Source organism: Chiloscyllium punctatum, chromosome 9 (genome assembly GCF_047496795.1).
Source record: "Chiloscyllium punctatum isolate Juve2018m chromosome 9, sChiPun1.3, whole genome shotgun sequence".
Classification (NCBI taxonomy): Eukaryota; Metazoa; Chordata; class Chondrichthyes; order Orectolobiformes; family Hemiscylliidae; genus Chiloscyllium; species Chiloscyllium punctatum.
Genome location: NC_092747.1, coordinates 9,725,123 through 9,741,667, shown reverse-complemented (window position 1 = coordinate 9,741,667; position 16,545 = coordinate 9,725,123). Strand labels below are relative to the sequence as shown.

At 45.0% G+C, this 16,545-nt stretch overlaps 1 protein-coding gene across 3 annotated transcripts in view; it reads right to left on the bottom strand.

Moving 5' to 3' along the window:
• The window catches only part of myo7aa (myosin VIIAa), a 268,705-nt gene that overhangs the window by 49,419 nt on the left and 202,741 nt on the right, over window positions 1-16,545 (bottom strand). For all 3 annotated transcript variants that reach the window (XM_072576845.1, XM_072576843.1, XM_072576844.1), the window contains 6 exons: window positions 12,216-12,342; window positions 11,667-11,836; window positions 7,664-7,854; window positions 6,510-6,634; window positions 5,779-5,936; window positions 3,631-3,784 (listed from right to left, as the gene is read on the bottom strand). In XM_072576845.1, coding sequence (XP_072432946.1) covers window positions 3,631-3,784; window positions 5,779-5,936; window positions 6,510-6,634; window positions 7,664-7,854; window positions 11,667-11,836; window positions 12,216-12,342 — 925 coding nt within the window. The remainder of the gene's footprint in view (window positions 1-3,630; window positions 3,785-5,778; window positions 5,937-6,509; window positions 6,635-7,663; window positions 7,855-11,666; window positions 11,837-12,215; window positions 12,343-16,545) is intronic.

Genomic DNA, 16,545 nt, shown 5'->3' with positions numbered 1-16,545 from the left:
CCCACAGAAAACAGATGGGACTACTTTAGTTTGGGATTACAATCAGCTTGGACCGAAGGGTCTGTTTCCATGCTGTATGACTCCGTGGCTCTAAGACTCGTCCTAAACCAATGAACGTTCTACCCAGTGTAAAAGCTGCAGGGGTCTCCCAATTGGCACCCTATAAAAATCCATCCCCATGTCTCTCAGAGTTGAGTTTTTAAAAAAAGGTCCAAAGCACCTGTAGATTGCCCTCTATACCTGCCTCTGAAACAGGACTGTTGTTCAAGATGATCAAACAAGGATGAACCAAATACTACTAACACTGTAACACAGTATACACCAACAATGTGGCTTCAAACACGGTCTCCATTTGATTAATTTACTTCACTACAATATTATGCACAAGCCTGACACTTGAAAACGATCAATGTTGGGAAGTTGAAGGGGAAGCTTTTCCAGCTCCCTATGCCTGCTGCCCCATTCCACTAACAAATAGTTCCTGTATCAAAAGCACATTAACAAAAGGTCTCACTCATTTTTCCAACGCCTCACTTATTCCTTTTATGACCCCAAAGAAACCATCAGGTTTTGACATTTATCGCCGTCAAGTCCTGTTCTCTTGGCCATTCCAATTTTGTTACTCATTGAATAAAGACTTCACCTTCAGCCATTCCTGATGAAGGGCTTTTTGCCCGAAACGTCGATTTTCCTGCTCCTCGGATGCTGCCTGACCTGCTGTGCTTTTCCAGCTCCACTCTGATCTAGATTCAGATTTCCAGCATCTGCAATCCTCACCTTTTGCCTACTTTATTTAGTTTTCACTTTGTAAGGAACAATGAAAGACCGTAAGAAATAAGACACAAGACTTATGAGTGGAATCAAGGCCATTCGGCCCATCAAGTCCTCTCCGCTATTCAATCATGGGCGACGGGCATTTCAACGCCACTTACCTGCACTCTCCCCGTATCCCTTAATTCCTTGTGAGATCAAGGATTTATCAATCTCTGCTTTGAAGACATTCAATGTCCCAGCCTCCACTCAGCTCCATGGCAATGAATTCCATAGGCCCACCACTCTTTGGGCTGAAGAAATGTCTCATTTCCATTCTAAACCGACCCCCTCTAATTCTAAGGCTGTGCCTATGGGTCCTAGTGTCCCCGCCCGATGGAAACAAAATTTCCCAGCGTCCACCCTTTCTATACCATGCATTATCTTGTAAGTTTTTATTAAATCTCCCCTCAACCTTCTAAACTCTAATGAATACAGTCCAAGGATCCACAGCTGTTCTCAGCTAATTTAACATGTTAAATTAGAATAATAGAACCCCTACAGTGTGAAAACAGGCCATTCGGCCCATCAAGTCCACGTCAACCCTCTGAAGAATATTCCAACCTGACTCACTCCCCTGCATTTCCCATGGCTAATCTACCTGTCCATCACATCCCTGGATACTATGGGCAATTTACCATGGCTAATTCACATAGCCTGCACATCTTTGGACCATGGGTGAAAACCAGAGCACCCAGAGGAAACCTACGCAGATACGGGGAAATTGGAACTCCACACACACAGTTGTCAGAGGTTGGAATCGAACTCTGGTCCCTAGCGCTGTGAGGCAGCAGTGCTAACCACTGAACCACTGTGCTGCCTTTAATTTAATGTTCGGTGCTTGCAGTATCAAGAAGGGGGAAGAGACTTTCATTTTGGAGAGTAATTTTGTGGGCTTGATGCAGATATGGTTGGGGGCCTGTTTGTACATGGAGGTTTTTGGTGAGTTTTCACAACCTTGAAAAGAAGAAATGGGCTTGGTGGCTCGGTGCATGAAAAAGGGTGAAGAAAATAACTGGCTAGCAACAGGGGTACAACGTTACACAGACAGCCAAACAAAATCCATAGGTCAGTGCGTGCAGCTGTACCAGAGAGTAGATGCAGAAGGTTAAAAATGTTCCAGCAAGAAATCCTGCAAAACTGATAAACCGTTTAGGAAATTCAAGGTAACATTAAGTTCAGTTTGTTTATGGAATCCAGGGAGAGTAATTAGCTGAAGAAAAGCATCTAGTGAATACACAAACACATTGAAAGAAACCAGTTACCGCTGCGTTTGCCTGGACAACAAGCATTAACATAAGAGCAGCACGGTGAGTCACGGTGATTCAGTGGTTAACATTGCTGCCTCAGTGCCAGGGACTCGGGTTCAATTCCACCCTTGGTTGACTGCCTCCTTCACCGCCGCTCCCTCACCACCACACGCCTGGAGGAAGAACGCCTCATCTTCCGCCTCGGAACACTTCAACCCCAGGGCATCAATGTGGACTTCAACAGTTTCCTCATTTCCCCTTCCCCCACCTCACCCTAGTTCTAAACTTCCAGTTCAGTAACTGTCCCCATGACTTGTCCGGACTTGTCCTACCTGCCTATCTTCTTTTCCACCTATCCACTCCACCCTCTCCTCCTTGACCTATCACCTTCATCCCCTCCCCCATTCACCCATTGTACTCTATGCTACTTTCTCCCCACCCCCACCCTCCTCTAGCTTATCTCTCCACGTTTCAGGCTCACTGCCTTTATTGCTGATGAAGGGCTTTTGCCCGAAACGTCGATTTCAAAGCTACTTGGATGCTGCCTGAACTGCTGTGCTCTTCCAGCACCACTAATCCAGAACGCCTGTGTGGAGTTTGCACATTCTCCCCGAGTCTGGGTGGGTTTTCTCCGGGTGCTCCAGGTTCCTCCCACAGTCCAAAGATGTGCAAGTCAGGTGGATTGGCCATGGGAAATGGCCCCATTGTGTTCAGGGACATTTAGGTGGGGTGGATTAGCCATGGGAAATGTAGGGTTGGGGGGGGGGGGGGGGGGGCTTAGGGATGCTTTTCAGTGGGTCAGTGTGGATTTGGTGGGTCGAATGGCCGGTTTGTACACTATACGGATTCTATACTGGAACGGTAAATTCCCATCAGGTTTTGTTCCTTTATTCCCCCCTCTGAGGACAAAGTAGGAAGGAAGAGTTTGAATCTTTTGTGCTGGTGTTTGTAATGAAGTCATTACAATTTGTTTTGTATGGTGTAATACAGTTCTTTTCTTGTTTATTAAAGATTGATGTGTATCTGGGTCACGTCAAGATATCGGAGAAAGTGAGAACTGCAGCTCATGCCCGAAACGTCGATTCCCCTGTTCCTTGGATGCTGCCTGAGCTGCTGTGCTTTTCCAGCACCACACTCTCGAACCCACATGTCAAGATATGTCTCACTGAGATCTGACTTATTAGTATTAATATCTATTGGAATTGTAACACTTCAATTAAGTTGAAGTCAGCTCCAACCTCCTCACAGTATCCTAATACAAAATACTAATTTAATTATCCAAAATTAAATCTGAAATTGTCTTGTCTATTGCAGAGTCAGTTTTGAACAGGCTCACATGCCCTAACACTGTATACACACGACAAGGAGCTGCCAGAGGTCAGGAGGTCCCTGACAAAGGGGCAGCACTCCGAAAGTTTGCAATTTCAAATAACCCTGGTGGACTATAACCTGACTTTTTGGTGACCCCTGACTTCATATATACAGAACTTTTATGAATCAATGTTTTATTTTCAACTCAAATCGGTTATTATTTCACACCAAATACAGTCAGGTTAATGACTGGACTTACTTCACATGGTTATCAGTGAGTTGTTTGAGAACCTGGCAGTAAATCTCATCTTTCATCAGCTCCCCTTTCAGAGCAGCTTCAAATATTTGGTCGGTCAGCTCATTCACAGACCGCGTTCTCTTGGAGGGGTAATCGCCCATGTACTTCATGATAGGTGCTGGCTAGGAGTCAAGGCAATGACCAAAAGAACATTCATTCACCCAGTGCCTTCACAGAGTGACGGTGGCACGGTGGCTCAGTGGTTAGCACTGCTGCCCCACAATACCAGGGACCCAGTTTTGATTCCAGCCTCGGGCGACTGTTTGTGTGGAGTTTGCATGTTCTCCCAGTGTCTGCATGGGTTTCCTCCCACAGTCCAAAGATGTGCAGGTAAGGGTGGATTGGCCATACTAAATTGCCCATAGTCTTCAGGAACATGTAGGCTAGGTGCATTAGTCAGGGGAAATGTAGAGAATAGGGTAGGGGAATGGGTCTGGGTGGGTTACGATTCACATGGTCAGTGTGGACTTGTTGGGTTGAACGACCTGTTTCCACACTGTAGGGGATTCTAACGTCTATAGCACTCAGATAAAGGAGGGCCATCAGTTTGCCTGGGATAACGTAACCATCTTGGGACATGCTGACCAAAGACACACATGGGAATTTCTAGAGACCTGGTTCTCAAACCAAAATGCTATGAACAGACAGAGAAATGGACTCTAGATACAAGCCACTGCAGGGCAGGACTGGAAATGCCACAAACCACCATAACAGACCGGGTCAGATAAATAATGAGCAGAGTACTACAACAACACTTCATAGGAAGGTGCACTGAGGAGGTTACCTAGTAGGGTGATGACACATCTGCACACAAACCAACCAACTCAGCAGGCAAACCACATTACAGCTCTGGGGAAATGGGTTCAAATCCCACCAGGGTGTCAGAATTTAAATTCTAGGAACGACATTGGAATTGAAAGTCATTTTCCATGATGGCAACTATCATGGAAACCCATCTTCCTCATTAATGACCTTCAGGGGAGGAAGTCTACCATCCTTAACCAGTGTGGCTGACATGCGAGACTCCAGATCCACAGTAACTGGCCTTTGAAATGGCCAAATTGCATTCTGACAGCCCAGATACAGAAGCAGCCCATTTCCAAATGCAGCAAGTGCTGAGCAATATCCAGGTTTGGACTGACTAGTAGTAAGTGATATGGGCATCATCGTGGGTGGCACGGTAGCACAGTGGTTAGCACTGCTGCCTCACAGCACCAAGGTCCCAGGTTCGATTCCAGCCTTGGTTGACTGTCTGTGTGGAGTTTGCACATTCTCCCTGTGTCTGCGTGGGTTTCCTCCCACAGTCAGGATGTGTGAGTCAGGTGACTTGGCCATTTTAAATTGTGCATAATGTTAGGTGCATTAATTAGAGGGAAATGGGTTTGGTGGGTTACTCTTCGGAGGGTCAGTGTGGACTGGTCGGCCTGAAGGGCCTGTTTCCACACTGTGGGGAATCTAATCTAATCAAAATGCCATGCACTGATCATCACCAATAAGAAGCAATCGAACTATCATCCTCTGATATTAAATTACCAAGTAATATTACCATCACTGAGTCCCCACTATCAATATTTTGGGGGCTTGCCATTGGCCAGAATAAATACAGTGGCCATAGGAGCAGGTCAGAGGCTAGGAATACTGCAACAAGTAACCCTCCAAAACCTGTCCACCATCTAAAAGGCACAAAGTCAGGAGTACGATGGAATACTCCCCACTTGCCTGGATTGGCATCAAAAGTGACAAACATCCATCCCTCTACCACTGACACTCCGTACACACTGCTGCTACATACAAGATGCACGCAGAAATTCACCCCCTCCACAACAGCACCTTCCTATGACTATCATTTTGAGGAACATACTAGTAAATTTCTTTCATGTACACACCAAGGTCCTCCTGTCCTTCCCAAATGCCCAGAAATTGACGGGCACTGAATTCAATCACTATACTCTGAACTCAATTAACACTCCAAAAAGGAGCAACACTGCAAAAGCTAGTGCTTCTAAATAAACCTGTTTGACTATAGCCTAGTGTTGTGTGACTTGCAAACTGGTGTAAGACTGGTTGACATGGTTAGAAGCCAGATCTCTGGGAAATGAAAAAGGATATCAGTGAATGCAAGGCATGCTTCTTGTGATAACTCCTCATTACTCAGCAGCTTCTTCAATAGAGGCTGTTTCATCGGCTCTCTGGTACAGGACCACATCTTGTCTTTCCCACGATTCTTTGTGATCATCACTCGACTTAGTGTGTGCTTTGGAGGTGGCCTAGAATTTTGAAAACAATAGAAGGGTAAAGGGTTACAAAGGCATCTACTTGAAAATGATACAAAGCATCATTGTAAAACTGCACTAATTCCTTTCTCTTGATGATGGAGAATGTTCCAGAATGGTTCCTGGGATGGCAGGATTGTCCTTTGGGGAGCGATTATGGAAATTGGGTCTGTATCCTGTGGAATTGAGAAGAATGAGATTCTGTCTCCTAGACACTCAAAATTCCTTAAGGGAGAGGCAGATCAGGAAGGATGTTACCTCTGGCAGTAGAGTCTGGAGCCAGGGAAATTAATCTAGGAGTAAAAGACAAGCCTTTGAAGGACAGAGGTGATGAGGAATTTCTTCACACAAATGGTGATGAATCCTCAGAATTCATTGACCCAGATGACTGTGGAAGCTCAGTCATTGAGCATGCTCAGAGACTGATGGATTTCTAGACAGTGATGACATCAAGAGCCACAGAGATAATGAAAGAATATGGTGTTGAGGTAGATGTTCAGCCATCATCTAGATGAGTGGACCAGGCCTGAGGGGCTGAATGGCCTACTCCTGCCCCTAGATTCCTACCTGAAGTAGTCATACGAGAACTCTTCCAGTGTGTAAGGCTTAACCTTCTCCTCCAACTCGGATATGGACAACTGGGAGGTCCTGATGGCTTCCTGTCGCTGGCCTGGCGTCATGGTAACCAAGCACTGGAATGAGAGAGAGTGGGAAACATATGGTGTGGTTCTGTGCACTCTAACACAACCATTGCCCAAGCAGAGGGACTGGACAACCATATTCTCACACATTGAACTGGTGAACTCTGCCCAATTTACATTGCATACCTTTCACCACGTTTACCCATTAAATGATCTCAGAAGCATGTTTTTTATATATGGAAATAAATGGTAAGAGCCCAAGTATTAGCTTATCTTGTGTATCAGAGTTTATGTATTCAAACCTCACACCAGAACGGAGTCCCACAGCCAGACTGACACACACACACACACACACACACACACAGAGATACACACACAGAGACACACCCTTGTTTAGAGAGTACCACATTTTCAAACACTGCCCCAAGTTTAGCTGTTGCTGTGGACAGCTCAGATATTCTGCAACCTCCGAACAGGGTTCCCTAATGTATTCCTGCCTCAAGCGGCAAAAATAGATCAATGATTATTCAGTATCACTAAAACAGAGAGACATTCTGCAAAAACGCTCTGCTTTGTACTCATCAGGACACGTGCAAGAATGCCAAATTTCAAAGGGAGCAACAATTTATACTCCACAAGAAAAGCTATTGATTGGTTGGTAAATCAACGCTGACCAGTTGAGGCAGTGGCATGGAGAAGGCATGGAGGAATTATTGTTGCTAGGCAACAGATCAGCCAACCAATCAGTACCCTATTCATATGCAGCATGAATTGATGATCCTTTAAAAATTTGGCATTCTTTTACGTGCCCTGACAAGCACAAGACAAAACAATCTTGGACAGCATGTCTCTTTTCTTAGTAATACTCAAGAACAATTCATTCAATTCAATTGCTGTTTGCAGGCTCTCTATGCACAAATTAATTGTGCACCTTTATCTACCCAGCAGCGAATGCACTTGAAAATTAATCCACATGAGGCGAAGTACTTTGGAATATTCGATAGGTGCTATTGATAAATGCAGGCCCATCCTTTGGCATCTCGGACTGAGGCAACAGATTACAACAACAAAACCACTCACCACAATCTCAGCTGGTGGCTTGGTGACAGTAGGCAACACGTAGACGCAGTCAGTGGGGAAGTCACCTTTCTGCTTGGTCCTTTCGTTCATTCCATGACCCCAGCCGCAGGTCATCACTTGCTCCCCGGTATCATGGTCCAGAAGGATCAGGTCTCCCTTTTGGAAGCTGAGGAATGTCAAATCATCGCCAACTGCATGAAAGAGCAGAACCATAAAAGTTGCAGTTAGCCAGAACTGGTGTAGCTCTGGACGACTGCCAAACATTGCCAATCTCTCTGCTGGGAAATGTGAAGAAGCTGGGTGGTATGGAAAATGGTGGAGGGGCGGCTATATTAATTAAGGAGTGACCAATGCCATTCATTTTGTAATGGACACAGGATTTTCCTGACTAAAAAGGGGTCAATCTGCAGAGCAGCGACTATCTAGTTCAGAAGGAACAGATTCATGGGGAGGTTGTATAATTCATCCTTGGTTCATTGGTTTCAAAGGGCCAGAATGCAAACATTGAGCAGAATTTTGAAACAATTCTGAGGACGTGGGGTTGACTGCAGATGAATCCCAACCTTCCCACTGGCACATCCCATTTCAGAGGCATCTTTAAAGTGGTCAGTTTGGAGTCAAAGTATCTACATGGTGTGGAAGTCAGCTAATCAAAAGTCTCTCATTGATGAGAACTTCCCATTTGGCATGTAGCACCTCCATGTGGTAGCCAGAGAAAGGTCAGCGAGAGAAGGTGGCCTCCCAGCAGCAAATCAGGAAAGCCATTGTTTTTCCAAGCCCAGCCCTCAAACACCCTCCCTGTAACATGTTAGCTTTCCTGTGTGAAAATGCTCAACTGCTATTAATTGCCCAATTCAACAGAAGTTGGGTCCCTGCCATTTGGGGCTGTAGGACGATTTCAACACTAACATCTTGCTCCAACTAATCCCAGGCTTTTTATTTTTAAAAATTCATTCACAGGAGGAGGGTGTCACCAGCTAGGCAGCATTTTTATTGCCCAGAGGCAAGTTAAGAGTCAACCAAATTGCTGTGGGTCTGGAGTCACATGTAGGCCAGACCAGATAACGATGGCAGTTTCCTTCCCTAAAAGGGCATTAGTGAACCAGGTGCGGTTCTTTTTCAATAATTGATTTGTGATCAGAGATGTACTGCACGGAAAACAGGCCCTTCGGTCCAACTTGTCCATGCCAACAGGTACCCCAACCTAATCTAGTCCCATATCCGTCCAAACCCTTCCTATTCATATACCCATCCAAATGCCTTTTAAATGTTGCAATTGTACCAGCCTCCACCACTTCCTCTGGCAGCTCATTCCATACACGTACCACCCTCCGCATGAAAAAGTTGTCCCTTTGGTCCCTTTTATATTTTTCTCCTCTCACATTAAACCTATTCCCTCTGGTTCTGAACTCCCCCACCCCAGGGAAAATACCTGGTCTATTTTCCCTATCCATTCCCCTCATGACTTGATAAACTTCTACTCCCTATCATTGGACAATTCCAGAGCTTTTTTAAAAAATTTAATTCACATTCCACTACCATTGCACCCGAGTCCCCTGAATATTGTCAGAGTCTCTGGATTATCAGTCCAGTGACAATACCATATGACCATTGCCTCTCCTCTGCATTCTTGCACAAAATATGGGTGACACGGAAAAGCCACTTAATCAGCCATCCCGAAGTTCCCTTGGACCGAGAGGCTTGATCAGCCGGCGCGGAGGACAGTTAAGAGTCGACCACATTGCTAATGGGCCTGGAGTCACATGTAGGATGGCAGATTTTCTTCCCTAAAAAAAAAAGGACAATAACAAACCAGTTGTGTTTTTAAAATGACGATCAAGAACAAGTCTTGGTCATACTGAGCCCAGATCCATGAATTGGATTCAATTTCCACAAGCTGCCAGGGTGGGATTAGAATTGGAATTAGAATTAGAATTCCTACCGTGTGGAAACAGGCCCTTCGGCCCAAGTCCACACAGGACGTTGGTTAGGCCACTGTGGGAATATTGTGTGCAATTCTGGTCTCCTTTGTATCGGAAAGATATTGTGAAACTTGAAAGGGTTCAGAAAAGATTTACAAGGATGTTGCCAGGGCTGGAGGATTTGAGCTATAGGGAGAGGCTGAACAGGCTGGGGCTGTTTTCCCTGGAGCGTCAGAGGCTGAGGGGTGACCTTATAGGGGTTTACAAAATTATGAGGGGCATGGATAGGGTAAATAGACAAAGTCTTTTCCCTGGGGTCGGGGAGTCCAGAACTAGAAGGCATAGGTTTAGGGTGAGAATGGAAAGATATAAAAGAGACCTAAGGGGCAACGTTTACACACAGAAGGTGGTAAGTGTATGGAATGAGCTGCCAGAGGAAGTAGTGGAGGCTGGTACAATTCTAACATTTAAGAGGCATTTGGATGGGTACATGAATAGGAAGGGTTTGGAGGGATATGGGCCAGGCGCTGGCAGGTGAGACTAGATTGGGTTGGGATATCTGGTTGGCATGGACGGGTTAGACCGAAGGGTCTGTTTCCATATTGTACATCGCTATGACTCCATGACCCTCTGAAGAGTAACCCACCCAGACCCATTCCCCTACATTTACCCCAGACTATTACACCTAACCTACACATCTGTGAACATGACGGGCAATTTAGCATGGCCAATCCACCTAACCTGCACATCTTTGGACTGTAGGAGGAAACCGGAGCACCCGGAGGAAACCCACGCAGACATGGGGAGAATGTGCAAACTCCACACAGAGAGTCACCCAGGTCCCTGGTGCTGAGGCAGGGCTAACCACTGAGGCACGGTGCTGCCCCAGAACCCATGCTCCTAGTCGTCTGAGTTACCAACTAAGTGACATTACCACTACACCAACCACCATCTCATACATCACCATCATAGTGCTGCTATATTTGTTTTTTTTTTGCAGGAGAGGGGAAGAAATGTGGGGGGATTCACATGGGAGTTTTTCTTTTTAAAGAATCCCTACAGTGTGGAAACAGGCCCCTCGGCACAACAAGTCCACACCGACCCTCCGAGGAGCATCCCACCCAAACCCATTTCCCCCACCCTATTACTTCACATTTACCCCTGACCAATGCATCCAACCTACAAATCTCCAAACACTATTGGCCATGCTAAATTGCCCATTCACCCAACCTGCACATACTTGGATTGAGGGGTCGAGGTCATAGAATCGTTGAATCCTATCGTGCAGACAGAGGCTATTTGGCCCATCAAGCCTGCACCGACCCTCCAAAGAGCCATATCCCTATGCTATCCATGTGCTCTCAACTCCTGTATTTTTGACAGCTAATCCACCTAGCCTACACATCACCGAATTGTGGGAGGAAACCACAGCACCTGGAGGAAACCTGCACAGACACTGGGAGAAGGTGCAAACTCCACACAGACCGACAGTCACCCGAGGCTAGAATTGAACCCGGGTCCCTAGCACTGTGAAGCAGCAGTGCTAACCACTGAGCCACCCACGTGATTATTAAATGGTTATTAAATTTCAGTCACTTTATTTTACACTCATCTTATAAATCTAACGCCATGCTGAAGTCTGAATTGTAAGGTTATTCGCCCTTCGGTAGGAGTGTCACCCTCAGAAACCTGTAGTTGAAAAATGTGGTGCTGGGAAAAAAAACAGCAGGCCAGGCAGCATCCGAGGAGTAGGAGAATCGACATTCCTCGGATGCTGCCTGGCCTGCTGTGTTTTTCCAGCACCACATTTCTCAGTTCTGGTCTCCAGCATCTGCAGTCCTCACTTTCTCCAAGGAAACCTGTACTCCATTAACAAATAATTTTCAGGAGAGCTAGGAATGAGGGAGAGGAGACAGAACATGCCTTAGGGCTAAATAACAAAAAGGAAAACAAGGAGTCTATGGGTTTCTAAATAACTTCTTACTTCAGGGAAATCTGAAAGGCCATTTGAGCAGCTGTTAATATCATGTCAACCACCAGAATATAGAAAGACAGCAGAGGGCTGTCCTGCTGTTACTCACCAGGGCTTGGGTTATCTTGCAGAGCGACCACAAACTTTGACCTCTTCCTTAGTCCCTCCAGGAAGGTCACCACAAGGTCTCGGATATCCTCCGCATTGTTGGAGGTAAAGGTGTATTCATCACCTTTAATGGTAGACAATGTGAAGCTCTGTCCCTGCATTTTGCTTCCCCTGCAGGTCGGACACAGACTCATCATCGGGTATTTCAATAGTCATTCACTTTCTCTATACCCCTCATTATTTTATAAACCTCTGTAAGGTCACCCCTCAACCTCCTACATTCCAGTGAAAATTGTTCCAGTCTATTTTTCCCTCTCAGACCCTCCATTCCCAGCACCAAACCAATCTGAGCAAGTTCAAGCACAATTAGGGGCTTGTGACAAAATGCTGGGTTGGTCATCGAAAGAAAAATAACTTTGTTCCTAGTTCAGGGAGTGAAAAGTCATTTAAACCCATTGTGGTGTCCCCAAAAAATGTGTAGTATTGAAATTCTAGCGATCAATTAAAAAAATCCCAACTGCCTTCTTTCAGGTTTCAGCCCAGAACTTACTTGCTGCTGGTGACTGCAGTGATTTCGGGGAAGGAAAGTTCCAGAAGGACTTGCTCCTGTTCATCCACGAAGTACACACCAGTCCAGTTGACGGCTACAATCACATCGTTCTTTGGAAGGCTTGGGCCTGGAGGGAGGGAAGAACTTAAATTAATAAACTCAACAGCAGTATCACCAGCTCAGTAGGCAGGTCTCAATGAATAAAGTTCCTCAACTCTTACACAATTTGAACAGAATTGGGAACAGCTTGCAGTCCAGCACCTGCATTTCAGGTAAGTTTTTTTAAAAAAAATTGATTTTGCATTGGCCTACCACCTACACAACTTTTTAAAAGCACTTTACATTCAGTGGAGTGCAGTCAACATGAGTAGGCAGCCAATTTGCAAATAAGGTCCCGCTAGCAGAAATGGGCGGATCGTTTCTTCACATTACTCAAGGGTGTCAATATTGGCCAGAACTTTAAGGAGAACATCATTCCTTTTATTTAAAGAGACCCAGGGGATCTTGGATTAAAAAAAAATATAGCTCTTTGCTAGTAGCATCTTCTCAGAGAGAGAGAGAGAGAGAGAGAGAGAGAGAGAGAGAGAGAGAGAGAGAGAGAGAGAGAGAGAGAGAGAGAGAGAGAGAGACAGACAGACAGCACGGAAATAGGCCCTTCAGTCCAACTTAACTATGCTGACTTGATATCCTAAATTAATCTAGTCCCATTTGCCAGCATTTGGCCCATATCTCTCCAAACTCTTCCTATTCATATACCCATCCAGATGTCTTTTAAAATGTTGCAGTTGTAGCACCACTTTCTCTGGCAGCTCATTCCATACACACACCACCCTCTGCATGAAAAAGTTGTCCCTTAGGTCGGTTTTATATTTTTCCCCCTCATCCTAAACCTGTGCCCTCTAGTTTTGGACTCCCCGATCTCAGGGAAAAGACTTGGTCTATTTATCCGATCCATGCCCCTCATGATTTTATAAACTCTATAAAAAGGTCACCCCTCAGCAGAAAACAGTCGTAGTCTATTCAGCCTTTCCCGAAAGCTCCAATCGTCCAACCCTAGAAATGTCCATATAAATCTTTTCTGAATCCTTTCAGGAAAAGGGAACATCTTTCCTCGGAGACTAGAATTGAAAGCAGTTTTCCAAAACCAAATGTCATGTACATCTGCAACATGACCTCCCAACTCACATACTCAATACTCTGACCAATAAAGGCAAGCATACCAAACACCACCTTCACTATCCTGTCTACCTGTGACTCCACTTTCAAGGAATTATGAACCTGCACTCTAAAAGGTCTCTTTGTTTGGCAACACCTTCCAGGTCCTTACCATTAAAGTACATAAGTCCTGCCCTAAATTGCCTTTCCAAAATGCAGTACCTCATATTTATCTCAATTAAGCTTGGTCCGCCACATCTCAGCCCATCAGATATTCTGTTGGCGAAAGGGAGGACTGCAGATGCTGGTGATTAGCGTAGAGTGTGTGGTGCTGGAAAAGCACAGCAGCTCAGGCAGCATTAGAGGAGCAGGAGACTCAACATATTGGGCAAAAGCCCTTCGTTAGGAATGGATACTGACCCAGTAGATATTAACTATACAGATGGTTGTGTTATTGCTCATCTCAGATCCACCCTGTTGGTTGGTGTAGAGATGGGCCGTCAAACCAAAAGGTGCAGGAGGAATAGGCCATTGAGCCCATGGAGTTTACACTGTATTCAATGAGATCCTGGATGATCTGATAACCCTCAACTCCACTTTTCTGCCCTTCTCCCCATAACGCTCTATCCTCTTACTGATTAAAATGCTGTTGGTCTCTCTCAGCCTTTTCTATAATTAACAACCCAGCCCTCGGTGATAAAGAATCCCACTGACTCATACCTTTCAAGAAGAAATTCATCTTCATTTCTGTTTTAAACAGATGACTCCTCATTATACCCACTGGTCTGAGACACTCTCACAAGGGGAAGGAAATGACATGGTCAATGCGGAATGGTTAAATCCCCTAAAGAATCATGTTTCAATAAATGTTTCCTCTCATTCTTCTAAGCTCCAATGAATACAGGCCCAACTAACTCAACCTTCCTCATAAAACACTCCCACTATACCTGGGATCAGCGGAGGGAACCGGTTCCTGATTTCCTCCAATGTTCGTATACCTTTCCTTAGATAATGGGAACAGAAGATCCTAGGACTGATGATCTGTTCTGGCCCACCCACATCGACGCAATTGTCAAGAAAGCACAACAACATCTCTACTTCCTCAAGTGACTAAGTGAAATTTGGATTGCCCACAAGGACTCTTACCAATTTTTACAGGTGCACCATAGAAAGCATCTTATCAGGATGCATCACAGCTTGGTATGACAACTACTCTTTCCAACATGCAAGAAACTACAGAGAGTCATGAACACAGCCCAGTCCATCACACAAGCCAGCCTTCCACCCATTGACTCCATCGATGCTTTCCTGAGGCAGCAGGAAGTGATCAACATAATCAAAGACCCCTCCCACTTCGGTTACACTCTCTTCCACCAGGTTGAAGATATCGAAGTTTGAATACATGTACCAACAGGTTCAAGAATAGCTTCCTCCCAGCTGTTATCAGACTGGAGAATGGACCTCTCAAACATTAATACTGATCTCTCTCTCTCTGCACCTGTAACACTGTACTCTGCATTTATCCTGCTACCCTGGTGCAGTGTGTATGGTATGATCTACCTGCACAGCATGCAAAACACCACTTTTCACTGTATTGCCGTACGGGACACCAAAATCAATCAAAACTGAGTACAGTATTTGAATGGTAGGTTGTTTAGTATATTATACAATTTTATCAAAATTTCCCCATTTCTGCCCACTGGTCTGAGACACTCTCACAAGGGGAGAATCACAGGGTCAATGTGGAATGGTTAAATCCCCTAAAGAATCGTTTCTGTTTCAATAAAGGTTGCCTCTTTTTCTGCCAGGCAGAAGCAGCAGTGGCTACCATTCTCTTTGAAATAAAAGGCCAACATTCCATTCCACTTGCTTTCCCTGCATCTCCGCTATGAATCTAGCATTCCTGAAGCATGTATGTTTGCCCCGAGTGTGGCATTCCATTGAGCCATGGGCATATCAGCCATGGATAGACACTCAGGGGCAGAAGAGGGCACATCACATTTTACCTCGAGGTCTATTGTGTGGTTGAGCTCCTGGGAAGCACCTCAAGCTACCTCACAACATTAAAAAGATGCTACACACACGGAATCAAAATGTAAAATGAAATTTGATATGAAATATTGTGCATAAAATGCAAAATGCCACAAAATATTAAAAATCTGAAATTTGAAACGGAAATTTCTGGAAGAAACTGAAGTCAATTAAGCTTCTGTAGTGATAGCAATCAACTTCTCAAAAGATCCACAGAACCTGAAAATGCATTTGTTAAAAAAAAGCCACAAAAAAAATAATAAAATCACATACAGTCTATTCTTTCAGGTTAGGAGAGAGAAGACACTCAGGTTTGGAAACACATAGGAACACCATCACCTACAAGTTCCCCTCCAAGCCACTCACCATCCTGACTTGGAAATATGTCAACCTTCCTTCACTGTCGTTGGGTCAAAATCCTGGAATTCCCTCACTGAGCATTGTAGGTCCACCTACAGCACATGGAGTGCAGTGGTTCAAGGCAGCAGCTCACCACTACCTTCTCAAGGGGCAACTAGGGACGGACAATAAATGTTGACCTAGCCAACGATGCCCATGTCCCAAAAGGTGAATTAATAAAACCTTTCGGAATATTGCCAGTTCGTGATGTGCTTTAAGTTTGCGATCAATGGAGAGAGAGGCAGTTCTCAGCTGGAGTGAAGATCACATCTCAAAGTTTATATCATGTAACAGTTCACTTTAGCCATCTCTGAGACTCACTTTGACCTTTTGAAGGAATGGGAGGGGTGAAGGAGAAATCTTTCAGATTTCCACCCTACCCTGTTCTTTTTGGAGTTTCTGCACTCTTCACAGTTGCTGGAGGGGTTCAGGAATGTTTCAACTTGATGTTCCAGGTGTAATGAGTGTGGGACACTGACTATTGGAGGCTGAGGGGTGACCTTGTAGAGGTTTATAAAATCATGAGGGGCATGGATAAGGTAAACAGACAAGGTATTTTCCTTGGCGTGGGGGAGTCCAAAAACTAGAGGGCATCTGTTTAAGCTGAGAGGGGAAAGATTTAAAAGAGACCCAAGGGACAGGTTTTCACAGAGGGTGGTGCTTGTGTGGAATGAGCCACCAGACAAAGTGGAGGATGGTACAATTCCAACACCTAACCTCATACTTTTAACACATTGTCTGAGCG